Source organism: Geotrypetes seraphini, chromosome 7, assembly GCF_902459505.1.
Source record: "Geotrypetes seraphini chromosome 7, aGeoSer1.1, whole genome shotgun sequence".
Taxonomy (NCBI): Eukaryota; Metazoa; Chordata; class Amphibia; order Gymnophiona; family Dermophiidae; genus Geotrypetes; species Geotrypetes seraphini.
The window spans coordinates 176,646,439-176,662,677 of record NC_047090.1 but is presented as its reverse complement, the minus strand read 5'-3'; the positions used below and the strand labels follow the sequence as shown (position 1 = coordinate 176,662,677).

Genomic DNA, 16,239 nt, shown 5'->3' with positions numbered 1-16,239 from the left:
GAGGCTCCTCTAAAAAAATGTGGGGAGGTGGAGGAAGTGGGGGGAGGGACCCCGCTCGTGACCCGCCGGGTTTAACACCCCCGAGGTCGGACGAACCCCCAAACAGAGTCCGCCCAAGCTCCGTCCGGCTAAAAACAGGGACAATAAACCCCCTAAACAAATTCCAACAGCCCTACCAAGGGAGATGGGTACAGATCACTCAACACCTGCTGGAGACTGAAAGAAGACTGAGGGAAATAGAGAGGAGGGGCTAGGATATACTGTCCCAAAGTTTTGTTTTCAGTCTCCACCTGCTGGTCATGATTAGATATATACCCATTCGTAAAGTTAACCTCTACTGGTCTGGAGAGTGCTAAAGAAACAGCATTTACTTCAGAGGTGACACTCATTGGACCATATCGGTTAGAATGATTTTCCACCGTCTCTTCACTAGTCCCCTTTTTAAAATATATTTTTCAATGTGTTTAAAGTGCTTGAGCAAATTGACAGTTCTCATCTAGCTAAATACCACATTATTTACACACAAAATAGTAGCATTATCAATGCAGAAGAGAGTGCACATCAAGTGAGAAGGCTGCAGGAACGGACTTCAAAGGGAAGATAGACTCTCAAGCCTAATCAAAATGGGTGGGAATGCACAAAGGGACCTGGATATAGAATAGAGAAAGATTTGAAAGGAAGACATTGCCCATTTGTTTTCCTAAACTCCCCTCTGGCTTCTGACTTTTTGGCTGAGAGATGAGGACTCTCCAGGTTAGGGAAGCTGAACTACAGTCCATGGGCTCTGATAAGAGTTTAATTCGCAAAGGCCTACAGCTACTGAAATTTGGATCTAAAAGAGATGCAACCCAGAGCAACAGAAACTCCTCCCAAGGAGAAAGGCCCTGATTTTCACTCTGGAAACCAAGTAGTAGAGCAGAGGAAATAGGCCAAGTACCAGAGCTGCCAACAGCCTCTGGTCCAGTTTCCCTCCTGCCTATAGATGAGATTTGAGGCATGGTGGAAAGACTGATGGGGGGAGATGTAAGGGTTCCTTAGTTAACTGGTTATACTATGTTGGGATTGGTACCTCAAATTATCTGGATAGTTATATGATACTTATAGGAATTTATAAGATAATCTTGCTGTTTTTGAATGGTTAATCTTCAAGGAGTTTAATAGCTCAACTGGTTAAATGCATTGTTGGTACTTGCTATAAACTTATAGTTGAATATGTTAATAATCTGTAGATACTGTGTTCATAGTCACCCTGATTTCTGGTTATTCCTTGAGGGGAGGGAAATAAGACCAGTTAACACCCCTTATTCCTCAGATGGAGGCACTAGGCACCAAGCTTTCAGGGACCAATGAAGCCTGTCCAAAGGGGACTCCTACCAGGTTAGACCAGGTCCAAAAATGTCCACAAGGGGTCATTACGGAGCTTTTACAATTATATTAACTTTCAACAGCAAATTATTATTACTGATACGGTATATTTTTACATAATATACTACAAATATTAGCAAAAGAGGCGACCTTGGTGTTCAATCTTTTTATTCATTCTTTATACATCTCTTTGATCTACCCTGAGGAGGTAGAATCTCTCCTGTTTGTGTGTATACTACAAATATTCACAGATACTGGATTCATGATTTACAGATACTGGATTAAGACTTCAGTTCATTAAGTTTAATATACTTTAGGCCTCTTCTATCAAACTGCGCTAGCAGTTTTAAGCACGGTGAGCTGTGCTGAATGGCCCGCGCTGCTCCTGACGCTTATAGAGTTCCTATGAGCATTGGGAGCAGCGCGGGCCATTCAGCGCGGCTCTCTGCGCTAAAAACTGCTAGTGCAGTTTGATAGAAGAGGCCCTTTGTCTCTGGATGGAAGAAATATAATTCTTTACATTTAAAACTTCTAATTTACTGAACTGAAGCCTACAGAAATATTCAATTAAATGAAGGTTGCCTGGAAAGTACAGTGACTTTGACATAATTATCATCATGGGATAACTGTCCATACCAATAATATGTCTGAGGCAAACTATCAAAACAGAAGGAGAAAGAAGAAATTTGCCTCAAAATACAACAAAAAGAGGCAAATGAAATGTCATAAAATCAACCCAACAGTTACTTTATTAGTGCAAATAATAAAAAGCCATAAAAGTCTATGGTTTAATATCCATCACGGTGACAAGTCTTTCTTTGAAAGTCACAAGTCTATGATTGAGGACCTATCTTTGTGAGAAAGGTCTTCTAAATTGTCCCAACTAGGATCCCAGTTTCAGCATCGGAGGATGCCTTCTTCAGGGGATTGTGAGAATACTGTTGGAGGTGATACAAATTGAGTAATCTTGTGAAAATAACAGCGGCTCAGCCGGTGCGGGACGGTGTCTTCCACAATAAAAATCGCATGAAAAGCTAGAAGACGCCGTTGGGTTGATTTTATGATATCTCATTTGCCTCTTTTTGTTTGATTGCATTGAGGCAAACTATCACAATGACAGCTGTAATGCTCCGATAAGCAGGAAATTTCCTTCTGAAGCTCTGTCCTTTTTCTCTGCAGTGCTCTCAATTAAGGTTCCCAGGTTGCTTATACTGTTGCTTAATACTACCTGCCTGTAGATCAAATTGAACTAGGAGAATCAAATATTCTCCAACAAAGATCAGAAGAAATATAAATTCATTTGTAGGCTTATATCCAAAACTCAGAGTTTAATGGTTCTCAATGTCCACTTCCTTGTCAGAATGCATACACCCATCTGTGCCAGTCTGGAGGGATGCTATGGAATATAGAATTTGTGATACAGGATTGGAAGGGAAGGGTTTATATTGAGATTCTGCCAATACTATACAAAAATCCACACATTATTCCCACACTGAAGAATTTGTTGAATGATGCTATTGGTTATAATGACAGTTTTACTTGACAGCCCAAACATCCTGGAAGGGATGTTTTCTTTATGCATAGAAGGCCCTGTGTCATACATTGCTAATTTAAAAGTGTGTGTGTATGGCGGAAAGTGGGGGTGGGGAATGTTGTGCAGAAGTGTCACTTTGGACTGCCCTCTGTTGCCAGCCCAGGTATTTCTGTCTAGAGAAGCCACTGCCATACCTCTGCTCCAGGCCTACCAAGTGCTGGCTTGTAACAGCAACCAAAACATCAATATTGGCAGGAGAGCTCGTAGCTTGTGAAGACCCTGCTGGTCCCACCTGTGACAATGGAATATATGTGTCAGAAGATGCGGGACCAGCAGGTCCTTTGCAAGCTGCAAGCATATGGGCTAGAAGGTTCTCCTTCACATTTTGGTGTTCTGGTTTCTGCTCGGCAGGCCTAGAAACACAGCAGTGGGAGGCAGTAGCAGCAGAATGGAAGAAGGTTTGAGGGAAAATGATGAATGGGTGGGTATGAGGGAATGAAGAGAGTAAGGGAAATGTTGGTCTGGGGGAAGGGGAGAGAAGGAGCAATGCTTGACAAAGAGGGTAGGGAAATAAAAAAAAAATAGATGCTGATAAGGAAGAAGGGAGAGAAAATAAAAATGTGAGATGCTGCACAGGGGAGAGGGGGGTGTTGATTTATAGTTTGCAGGGACACCAGAAATCTTTTCACTGGCCCTGTTCATAAAAGAATAATTTGTAGTTCTAAATTTGTTTGCATGCTAATTTTTGACTAGTCATTAAACATTAGGATAGATACAAAGGAGTCCTCAGCCCTCTTTTAAAAGCTGGAAGTTATTTTAGCACCATTCATGACCAGAGCCAGCCTGAGAAAAGCAAGGGGTACTCAGACTTACGTGAAATGTTGCTTTGACGTAAGTATGTACAACAGCTCCTGAAGATCCTAAGATGTCAGGTGTCATGAGAGGATTGGATGAGAGTTGGCTACCATCCTGAAGCCATTCGTTATATCTCAAGCTTGGCATTTTGCTTCTTTTATTAGGATCCACAGTTAGAAGTCCTAACAGAAAAAAATATGGTGTTTCAGTTTACTGCATATAATTTCAATACTTTTTTAAACAAGGAAGATTAGGTTCTTACCTTCATTAATCGCCTTTCAGTTAGTCCCTGGAGGATTCAGTACGCAAGGTCTCCAATCCATTCCCACGAACTGGGGCTTGCAGAAATCCATACACTTTTTTCTGCATGTGCTCCTCCTACCTCTGAGAGAGAGACAGTTACCGTCCTTAAGTCTTCTCTTTTTCCCCTATCATCCTGACTCCACCCATCTCTTTTTTCTGCTTTCTCTCTGTAAATCGCCTTGAGCCTACACAGATATGTGCGACCCACAAACAGAAGATTAGATTAAGTTAGACAGAGCCCCCTGCAGTTTTGTCAAAAAGCCAAGCAACCTTATTGAACAAAGCAATAAAACATGGGCACAGAGAACCTACCCGAACATATAAGACATTTCTTTTTTTGTTCTGCTCTGCTTGAAATAAGAAACACAATTAATAAACGGCCAAACAGGCAACACAGACAAGAACATAGGAACTAACTTGTTGCGTACAATGAGTACCATACTGAAAGCCTGCATAAGTAGAACGAATCTCCCCACATGGCCCATCTACTGGCTGGAAGATACTCCGGTCTGTAAGGAGAAAACCTGAGGCAGAAAATAGGCAGGCAAGTCAAAGCATATACAGAGGGCGGGCCATACTGAATCATCCAAGGACTAACAGAAAGAAGATTAACGAAAGTAAAATTCTAATCTTCCATTTTGTTACATCCCTTCCGGATTCAGTACGCAAGATGACATACCAAAGCAATGGCAGCATCTAGGGAGGGATAGAAGAGCCTGTCCTCAATACCGAGGTCTCAAAAGAAGTATCAGAGCGAGCCGCCACATCCACTTAGTAAAATCTGGTAAAGGTATGAAGAGAAGGCCAAGTAGCCACCTTGCAAATTTCATCTGGGTGAATTGCTTGACATTCCGTCCATGATGCCTCGACACCTCTGGTCAACTGGATCTTGAGAGAGACCGACAGCTGCTTCCTCTGGGCAATGCAAGATGATGAAATGGCTGTGCGAATCCAACAGGCAATAGAAGCTAGTTGACCTCGTCGCAACTGGTTAGTCAAGACAAAGAGATGATCAGAAAGGTGAAATTCATTGTCACCAAATAGTGGAGTAAGACTCTCCGCATGTCAAATCTGCACAATAACTGATCCTTTCGCTCCGACCCTGGAAATCTGAAACCACTTTTGGCAAAAAGAAAATAACAGGAAGGGAAAGGGATTGGGACTTGTAAAACTACCAAAAAGCGATATATAACCACATTTAAAGCAATTTACATACAGGTACTTCAAACATTTTCCCTATCTGTCCTAGTGGGCTCACAATCTATCTAATGTACCAGGGGCAGTGGAGGATTAAGTAACTTTCCCAGGGTCATAGGGAGCAGCGCAGGGTTTGAACCCACAATCTCAGGGTGCTGAGGCTGTAGTTCTAACTAATACACCACTCTCTCCTTAAGTACGGAGGACAACTCCCGAATCTGTTATCCTTAGAAAGGGCTCTCTACACGAAATAGCCTGAAGCTCTGAAAAACACCATGCGGAAACAATGGTCACTAGAAAGACAGTCTTGATTGTCAGATCCAGAAGAGAAGCATCCTTTAGCAGCTTGAATGGGGCTTCTGCAAGACCCATAAGGACATAAGCATTGCCTCTGCTGGGTCAGACCCAAGGTCCATCGCGCCCAGCAATCTGCTCACGCGGCGGCCCAACAGGTCCAGGACCTGCACAGTAATCTTCTATCTATACCCTTCTATCCCTTTTCCAACAGGAAAATGTCCAATCCTTTCTTGAACCCCAGTACCGTACTCTGCCCTATTACGTCCTCTGGAAGCGCATTCCAGGTGTCTACCACACGTTGTGTAAAGAAGAACTTCCTAGCATTTGTTTTGAATCTGTCCCCTTTCAACTTCTCCGAATGCCCTCTTGTTCTTTTATTTTTCAAAAGTTTGAAGAATCTGTCCCTCTCTACTCTCTCTATGCCCTTCAAGATCTTGTACGTCTCTATCATATCCCCTCTAAGTCTCCTCTTCTCCAGGGAAAAGAGTCCCAGTTTCTCCAATCTCTCAGCGTATGAAAGATTTTCCATCGCTTTTATCAGACGTGTCGCTCTCCTCTGAACTCTCTCTAGTAACGCCATGTCTTTCTTAAGGTACGGTGACCAATATTGGACGCAGTACTCCAGATGCGGGCGCACCATCGCCCGATACAATGGCAGGATAACTTCTTTCGTTCTGGTAGTAATACCCTTCTTGATTATACCTAGCATTCTATTCGCTCTCTTAGCGGCCGCTGCGCACTGTGCCGTCGGCTTCATTGACATGTCCACCATTACCCCCAAGTCCCTTTCTTGGGTACTTTCACTAACATCCCTCCCATCATATAGTTATACCTCGGGTTTCTGCTTCCCACATGTAATACTTTACATTTCTCAACATTGAACTTCATCTGCCATCTCGTCGCCCATTCTCCTAGTTTGTTCAAGTCCCTTTGCAATTCTTCGCAGTCCTCTTTAGTCCGAGCTCCACTAAATAGTTTGGTGTCGTCTGTAAATTTTATTATCTCACACTTCGTCCCTGATTCTAGATCATTTATGAATATATTAAATAGCAGCGGCCTGAGCACCGAGCCCTGCGGGACCCCACTCATTACCCTCCTCCAGTCCAAGTAGTGGCCCTTCACTCCTACCCTCTGTTTCCTACCCGCCAGCCAGTTTCTGATCCATCTATGTACATCTCCTTTCACCCCATGGTTCTTCAGTTTCCGGAGTAGGCGTTCATGGGGCACCTTGTCAAAGGCTTTTTGGAAATCTAGATACATGATGTCTTTGGGGTCTCCATTGTCCATCCGTTTGTTAATTCCTTCGAAGAAGTGCAATAAGTTCATTAGGCGCGATCTCCCCTTGCAGAAACCATGTTGGCTTGTTATCAGAAGTTCGTTTCTTTCAAAATGTTCATCGATGTTTTCTTTTATCAGTGCTTCCGCCATTTTCCCCGGAACAGAGGTCAGACTCACCGGTCTGTAGTTTCTCGGATCACCTCTTAATCCCTTTTTTAAGATGGGTGTAACGTTAGCTATCTTCCACTCCTCCGGGATCACGCCCGTTTTCAGGCCTGCAGAACAATATTAAGATTCCATGTAGGAAAGGGCTGGAAGTGCCCCTCTGAGAATATAGTTACATCTGGATGAACCGTCAGTGAACTGAAACTTCTGTGTGCCTGAAATTATGAAAGACCAGCTACTTGAACCTTAAGGGAGGCCACCACCAGACATTTATCCAGACCTGCCTGAAGGCAAGAACAACTGGAATGGGCGCTTGCATTGCTGGAAAGCCTTGCAAGCTTTGGCATAAGAAGCCATAGTAGAGGATTTCTTGGACTTCAAAAGCATTGAGATGACATTAGAATATTCTCTCCACATCAAGGCGGGGACGCTCAAGAGTCATGCCATAAGACCAAAGCGCTGAGGATTCTCCATGGAAACAGGACCCTGACTGAGCAGTTCATGATGAAGAAGGAGCTTGAGCTTCCTGTCCTTTCAAGATGGATCAGATCTGCATACCATCTGTGGCCTGCCCCAGCACTGTACTACGAGACGGAACACTCTTTGGGAGAAAGACCATTCTCCCGGGTCTAGGACTTGGCAACTGAGGAAGTCTGCTTGAATGTTGTCTACTCTGGACGGCCACGTGTGAAGCAAAGGAAGCCTGAAAGTGTACTTCTGCCCACCAGAACAGCATGCAAGCTTCATGACTCAGGGCAGCAGTTCTGGTGCCTCCTTGTCGATTTATGTACACCATAGCCTTAGTATTGTCGGAAAACACATGCATCGCTTTCTCTTCCAGGGTGCTTTGTAGAGTTTTCAACACCAGATGTATGGCACGAAGCTCCAGGTGATTGATTGACCAATGTTTCTGACGTGGTGTCCACTGCCCCTGAATGGAGTGGTCCTCGTAATTAGCTCCCCCCAGCCTGTCAGGCTAGCATCAATCATGAGAGTGATTCACTCCATGATCCAATGAGGCTTGCCCTGCTTGAGAGCCTCCCCCTGAATCCACCTGCATAAGCTGCTGTGAGCTGCTTCCGTCCAGGGGAGCGGCATCTGAAGGGAATGATGCTGCGGGGATCACCAAGAGAGGAGCAACTCCTGAAGAGGCCTCATATGCATTTTGGCCCAGGTCACAGCCTCCAGGTAAGCTGCCATGGACCCCAACACCTGCAAATAATGCCAGGCTGTGGGAACCTGGAGCACCAGGAGATCTGCGATCTGTTTCTGTAACTTCTGTCTGCGTGGCTGGGGACGAAACATGCGATCTTGCAGTGTGTCGAACCGAACACCCAGATATTCCTGGTACACACCTAATCTCACCCTCGTAAAAAAAAAAAACAATTGCGCTCTCTAGAGAGGAAATGGCGGTACAATAAAACATTAACCAATCTAAATAAATTTAAGGAACAGGCCAACTACTACAAATCAGAAATTAGAGCAAAAAAAAGAATATTATTCCAAACAAATAAAAAAGGCAAAACACGCCACCGCACTATACGCCATTACAAAATCACTCACCACACACAAAAAAAAAAGAAAGTAACTTGACCAACAACCTTCCCCCAGCCCAGGCTACAGCTTCTCATTTCATCAATAAAATTCTTTTCTTCTTTTCAATATCTTCTTTATGACACACATGTAGGGGAGGGTAGTAAAAATAATTTTTACATAATATGATATAATATGATATACAATATGATTGGAAAGTACTAGAAGGGTGGGGGGAGGGAGAGGGGATAAAAATATATTTAAAATATGATGTATTAGATATAAAAGTGATATTGTGTATTCATCAATTGTATTTTAATATTTTGTACACTTTATGTAAAATTTGAAAATGAATAAAAATTATAAACTGAGAAATAAAATTCAAGCAATTAGAGGCTCTATTGCACAGACAAATAACTTGAATTTCCCCGTTTGTATAGCTTTAAAACTTTTGGAACAACATAAAGCTCTTACTGACCATCAGACAAGGTTACAGAAGTGCGAGTCTGCACTGTGATCCTTGCAGGGAACTAGTGTCTCATTAATAAAGGACAGCCAGCATCTGGTAAATAGATCAGATACTTTAGAGCAGTGTCTCTCAAACTTTCTCAAGCCGGGGAACACTAAATTGTAGTGGCCATGGCTTGAACCACCCAGAGGTGGGCGGACATCGCTGTGATGACAACACGTCGATGTCCACGCATAAGCGGAGGCCCACCAGATGGGCCCCGTGACACCAGTAGGGGGCGCCAGCAGGGAAGAGGGTCGGAGAGAAGGAGAGGCGCTGGCGCCAGCTGATTGCCTACAACAGTGTTTCTCAACTACTTCAAGCTAAGTACCCCCCTAAGTCTAATAAATATCAACTGAGTACCCCAACTACAGACCTCCCTAGGCCCACCTACGCTCTGCTCCAGATCCCATCCCCTTTACTAATTGTAATGCAATTTTTTCCATTCATTTTTCTTATACACAGCAGATATAAAGTCTCAAAACTGACACATTTCAATCACTATATTGAAAATAAAATCATTTTAACTATCGGCGATCCTCTGCAGGCTGCTGTAATTAGCTTCTCTAACACCAAGCAGCCATATGGGGTAAAGACCTAGATCAATTGCTTTCACCCACTACTTATGAGGAATTCAGGAAGCGCCTAAAAACATACCTGTTCCTGAAATATCTAGACAACTGACCTGCTCCTCTCTCTCCACAATAAAGGTCCTCCTGATCTCTTATCCATTCTCTCTCTCCCCTCATAAGTCCGCATATAACTTCACAGTTCAGCGATTTATATAAACTGTTATTATTATCATATTGTAATTTTTCGTTGTATTCTTTGTAATGCATGACCTTTTCCTAACAGGTCCTCTCAGAAATTTCTTAGCAAACTGTATAACCTATATTCGCGCTCAGCAAACTGTATATTTACATTTTCGCTTTCTTAAAATCTCTGCACTCTGTATTTCCTCTGATCCATCTGCATATTGTAACTCGCTGAATGTTCAGCTACCTTGATTGTAAACCGCCTAGAAGTCGCAAGATTGTGGCGGTATAGAAGAATAAAGTTATTATTATTATTATTAAAGGTGAGACCGGGAGGCCAGGGGGGGGGAGCCGGAGGACGCTAGAGAGAAGTGGGAAACATGCAGGCCTTTGGCGAATTGAGCAGCACTGGCACTGTACCGCGTAGGGAAGTCAGCTGGAAGCACTTCTCTTCCTCCTCAGTGTGCCGCGGCACACTTGGAATCTCAGGGGGCACACTAGTGTGCCTCGGCACACAGTTTGAGATACACTGCTTTAGAGGATAGATTGAGGTCAAGAGATGTGTGCTTCCTAAATTTTCCACAATTAGACTCTGTGTCACAGATGGACATGCTAAAAAGTCATTTCCTTGAAATTTTGGAACAATCTGAAAGGGGCTATAGAAACATAGAGTATGATGGCAGAAAAGGGCCAGCGGCCCAACAAGTCTGCCCACTCAAGAACCCTCCCTCAGCAAATTTGCCTCTCCCATGAGTCTGTTTTTTAAGTCTTAACTGGCTCTAGGAAATTCGATCATGTCACTCCCCTTTTCAAATTGGCTATTCCTCACACACAAAATTACATTTAAGATTCTCATATTGGTCTTCAAAATTCAATGTTCAGGCCTTCTGCTATTTTCATATCGTCTATTGATACCTTAATGCCCACCATATGCCTTAAGATTGTCCCAGCATCAACCTCTGGTAGTTATTTTCTTCAGACAAATTAGGCAAATACCACCCTTCAATCTATTTTTTCCATTATAGGGCTCAATCTTTGGAACTGTTAGCCCCATTATCTTTACACCATGATATCTTTGGATGTTTAAATCCAAGACCTTTTTATTTGAGGATGCCATTAGCTAACTGCTCTTATCTTCCAGTTCTCTTTATAATACCTCCCAAGTTTGGCATTCTACTACTACTACTATGGGCATCAGAACGGGGGAGGTCACAGGGGCCGTGGCCTCCCCAAAATATGGCAATTGGAAGTATGGTTCTCCCGATTCCCCCACCTACCACCTCCCTGCTACTGTAATTTAAAATCTTCGAGCAGCCAAGAGCGCAATGAAGCCAGCCTCCTGCCGTCTGCCTGTCCTAGAAGTGTTCTTTCTGCAGCACCCTGCCTATGCAGGAAGAGGAGGTACTGCAGAAAGAACACTTCCAGGGCAAGCCGACAGTGGGAGGCTGGCTTTGTTGCGCTGCCGGCTGCACAAAGATTTTAAATTAAAGCGGCGCGGAGGTGGTAGGTGGGGGAATCGGGAACTGGGGAGAGGTCGTACTACAGGAACCAGCTGGGGGGGGTTGGGAATAAGGGAAGGACAGATGCTGCAAAGGCTGCCGGGGGGGGGGGGGGAAGCAAGAAGGACAGATGCTGCATGGACTGGGAGGGGGTTGGGAAGGGAGGGAAAGAGAGATGCTGCGGGTGAGGGAAGAGAAAAAGAGAATTGTTGGCCAAAGGTGTGTGGAGTGGGAGGGAGAGATGGTATACAGGGGGAAAGGAAGAGAGAGAGAGAATTATTGGACATGATAGTGGTAGAGAGGAAGGATGGAGAAATGTTACACTGGGAGGGAGGAGAGATGATTCAAAGAAGGGGAACATGTAAGATTCCAGAGAGGGTGAAGAAAGAAGAGAAATATCTCAGACTAGGGAATGGAAGGGAAGGAGGGGAGTGATGCCAGACCATGGAAAGGAGAGGAGAGAAGGAGAGAGAGATGCCAGACCATGGGAAGAGGGAGGGAAGGAGAGAGAGATGCCAGACCATGGGAAGAGGGAGGGAAGGAGAGAGAGATGCCAGACCATGGGAAGAGGGAGGGAAGGAGAGAGAGATTTCAGACCATGGGAGAGGAGAGAGATTCCAGGCTATGGGAAGGAGAGTAGATGCCAGACTATAGGGGGGGGGGGGGAAGACAGAGATGTCTGACCATAGGAGAAGGAGAGAGAGGGATGAGGATGCACAAGGAAGTAGGGGAAGGGGAGACAGAAGGAGATGTTGCACAGCAATGGTTATGGCAGGGAAGAGATAAGAAGAAATGCTTCTTATGGATAGATGGGAATAGGGAAGAAGAAAGAGGGCGGAGTTGGTACATATGGATAGATGGGAAGGGAAGACATGGAAAAGTAAATAGATTGTGAGAAAAAAGCAGAAAAATGGAAGAAAGTTGAATATTAAAAGTTAACGCCAAAGATGGATGTAGGGCAGAAAGTGAAGAATGAAAGAAAAATAGCAAATGGATAAGAAGGTCCTGGATACATAGTTAAGAACACAGACAGAAGGAGGTGCAGCCAGAGACTGGGAAAAGATGATTAGAAAAATAAAATCACCAGACAAAAAGGTAGGGGAAATGATTTTATTTTCAATTTGGTGATTGAAATGTGTCAGTTTTGAGAATTTACATCTACTGTCTATATTTTGCACTTTTCAGGAAGAAATGCATTTGTTTCTATTTCTCTGGGGTTGTACTGCATGCAGTCTTGCATCTTAGGGTTTCGTTTGTATATATTAGTACTTTTAGTTTGTGCCTGTTTACGCTGTCCAAAAATACTAGGATAAGGAACATGCAATGAAACTACTAAGTAGTATATTAAATCACTTGTAGAAAACATTTCTTTACTTAATGTGCAATTAAACTCTGGAATTTATTGCCAGAGAATGTGGTAAAAGCAATTAGCTTAGCGGGGTTTTTAAAAGGTTTGGACAAGTTCCTACAATAAAGGTCCATAAACCATTATTAAGATAGACAGGAAAATCCACTGTTTTTTCCTGGGATAAGCAACATATCATCTGTTTTATTTGTGACCTGGATAAGCCACTGTTGGAAACGGGATACTAGGCTCAATGGACTTTATGCCCTTTCCCAGTATGGCAATGCTTATGCTCTTATTGAGCCAGTGGCAGTGAGCAATTTTAAGCCACTGATAGCCATGGGCAGAATTAAGCTGAATATTCAATGCTAATCTAATCTAATCTAATCTAAACCTTAGGTTTGTATACCGCATCATCTCTACATTCGTAAAGCTCGACACGGTTAACAAGAGTTAGGATAGAAAGGAATTCCAGTGGAGGGAAGAGTGCTGGGCCATGTCTGGGCCCTGGCACTGAAGATCCAAACAGCCTTCGACCTGAAAGTTATGCAGATAAAGGCCAACATTGTGAAAGCTTTTTGTTAGCTTGGTATAACATGATATTTTACGGTTCATTAAGGGTGAACTGTTTTATTAGCCATTTGCTAGTTTTAGCGAGTATACATGGAAGTATTATGCTAGTTTTAGCTATTATCTATGGAAGAATAGGTTAGGATGTATATATTATATGGAAATCTGGATAAGATGTATATGTTGTAAGATGTTCGAGTATGCCATGAATATGTGTATGTTCTCTACTGTAACCCGCTTAGGTGTTAAGCAGGGAATAAATTTTTAAAATAAATATTTAGTGCCAGCACTCACATAACTAAGAAGGCAAAGACAGGACACTTAAAAAAACAATCCTATCTGTCCACTTAGTTATGCAGGCACCAATACTGACTGAATAAGGCTGCCGTCTCCTCTCTGTTTCCACCTATGGAACATCCTGGCAGTAACTGTACAGTGTCGCAGCAGCAAGAGAGCACATTCACTGGCACTGTGCCGTTAAGTGAATATTTGGGGACGGCTCATTAAATATTGATCCTTTCATAATTTAAAATACATACAAAACGGTGATTTCAACGTAGGATCTTACCTTGTATTAAATCTTTGGCTTCTTGAGAAACATTTTTCCAAGCTTCTCCTTCAAAGGAGAAATCACCTGTTTTAATTTTTTTCATTATTTCTTCTGCGCTGCTACATGTCAGAGTTTTTTCTTGGCTCTGAAAAGGTACCTGCCCTGACAGCATGGTATACTACATACAAAAAGAGAAAATATATTTCTATGATTTAATCAGATCAAATTAGTACCATTCGCTAGGGTGCAGCTGAACAGTTGTCAAAGATCAAAAAATATATTTTGTATAACTGTTTATTTAACTCAGTGGGTCACAAACACACACACACGTACAGTGAGTAGAGAAAATATCTCTTAGAGCTACTTGAGAAAACGCCATAATAAATGTTCCCCATCTTTTTCCTCTGCATTAAAACTTGAAATAGCCAATTATTGAGCATGCCTCTCCTGGACTATTCAATATTTATTGCATACTTGATCACATATATCACTCTTGCCCGCGAGGTATAAGACAGTTTTCTTAACAGATGCAATCTCTGCCATTTGTGAGGACAAATATGGGAATGTCTTGCAAATACTCATAGTGGCTACTAAACCTGGCAGAATGAATGAGGTGAACTACTAGTTCTCTCTCTCTCTCTCTCTCTTCCACAAATAGTAGAGCGGAGCACAAGTAAAGGACCTCATCATGTACTATCTGCCAAAACTGAGTGACTACTGGGCAAATTCACCATATTTGGAAAAAGTTACCCTGCCCTTCACACCGCCTCCAAAATATAAATACATCTTAATAGTGCTAGATTGGTAAACAAACAGGGGCCATTTTTAATAAATGGTGTATTATTTGCAGGCATGTGGATCAGTGGCGTAGCAAGGGTGAGTGGTGCCCAGGGCAGTGGAGCCCCTCCCACTGCCATCTTCTCCATCACTACCCCCACTCCCTTCCTGACTCCCCTTCCCTTCCCTTATACCTCTTTAATTTCCCCAGTGCAAGCTGCATTATGAATTTGCTGCCCGCGTCATGTTGGCTCACTTCTTAGGTGCAGGACCTGGAAGCGACATCAGAAAAAGCCGACACCGATGTGGGCAGCAAGTTCATGATACTGCTGGTGCCAGGAAAATTAAAGAGGTACGAGGGAAGGGGCGTGCGGCAGGGGGCGTCGGTAAGGAGCAGGGAACGGAGAGGAGCCGGCACCCCCACCAAGATGGCGCCTGGGTGGCCTCCCCCCTCTTTTTACTACACCACTGCTGTGGATACAAGTAAATAGTCAAAGGGAAAATCCACATGTGGTCTAGGTGATTGGCGACTCAGCAGTTTGGGGAAGCTAAAATGGGCAGGGCCTGAGTCCATAATTGTCTGACAACATTAGAAAAAAAGGTCAGGTTATTTATTTATTTAACAAATTTATCAACCGCCTATTACTAGGTGGCTTACAAACTGCAACATTTATAAAATAACTAATAAAAAAAAAATACAAAAACAAAGCCAAAATCTATACAGTCAATAAACGTTTTAAAAATTTCTATTCTGCCTATCAACTAGGCAGATTACAAATAGACATACAAAAAATGAATAACATACCAAAAATACAGAATTCAATATATAACAAATAATCTTAAAATGATACATCAAAGCTTCGTTTTAAATTGTTCTTTGCGAGAGAACTACCAATATCTCCTTACTTACATTATATTAAATTTAGATATTAGATATATACCAAAGACTAAAGTTGCAAGAAAATTAAACAGGTTTTGGAATCAGTTTTAAATATAGAACAGATCTCACAGCTGAGTGAGTTTATTGCACACCTTGATTGTTTAGTATAGATGAGATTTGGTTTATATACAGTCCTGGCGTTTTGTTGGGGGGGGGGTTGTTTAGCAGATGAGGTTTTTTTTAATAATTATTATTGGATTTTAAAAACTAACAGGCGATATTCAAAATGATTAAAGCAGGCAGAAGCAGCTCCCACTGGCTTAAATTGATTGGCTATAGCTAACCACCAATATATTCAGTAGCACTTAACCAGTTCACAGTTACCGCCCATTTTATTTATTTATTTATTCAATTTTTCATACCATTCTCCCAGGGGAGCTCAGAACGTTTTACATGAATTTATTCAGGTACTCAAGCATTTTCCCTGTGGGCTCAAAATCTATCTAATGTACCTGGGGCAATGGTGGGATTAAGTGACTTGCCCAGGGTCACAAGGAGCAGCGTGGGTTTGAACCCACAACCCCAGAGTGCTGAGGCTGTAGCTTTAACCACTGCGCCACTCTAGAAATCTAAATGAAGTAAAAGTGAGCCAAGTACAGGACAATCAGGCCATTGTGACATCACTGATGAAGTTGGCTCTTATTGGTGGAGTGAGGCATTCTATACCGTTCTCCCAGGGGAGTTCAGAACGGTTTACATGAATTTATTCAGGTATTCAAGCATTTTTCCCTGTCTGTCCCGGCGGGCTCACAATCTACCTAATGTACC

The 16,239-nt window shown here is 42.8% G+C and overlaps 1 protein-coding gene across 3 annotated transcripts in view; it reads right to left on the bottom strand.

Moving 5' to 3' along the window:
- The window catches only part of RPS6KA5 (ribosomal protein S6 kinase A5), a 153,854-nt gene that overhangs the window by 27,385 nt on the left and 110,230 nt on the right, over positions 1-16,239 (bottom strand). For all 3 annotated transcript variants that reach the window (XM_033951033.1, XM_033951035.1, XM_033951034.1), the window contains exons 15-16: positions 13,773-13,932; positions 3,773-3,936 (exon numbers count right to left, since the gene is read on the bottom strand). In XM_033951033.1, coding sequence (XP_033806924.1) covers positions 3,773-3,936; positions 13,773-13,932 — 324 coding nt within the window. The remainder of the gene's footprint in view (positions 1-3,772; positions 3,937-13,772; positions 13,933-16,239) is intronic.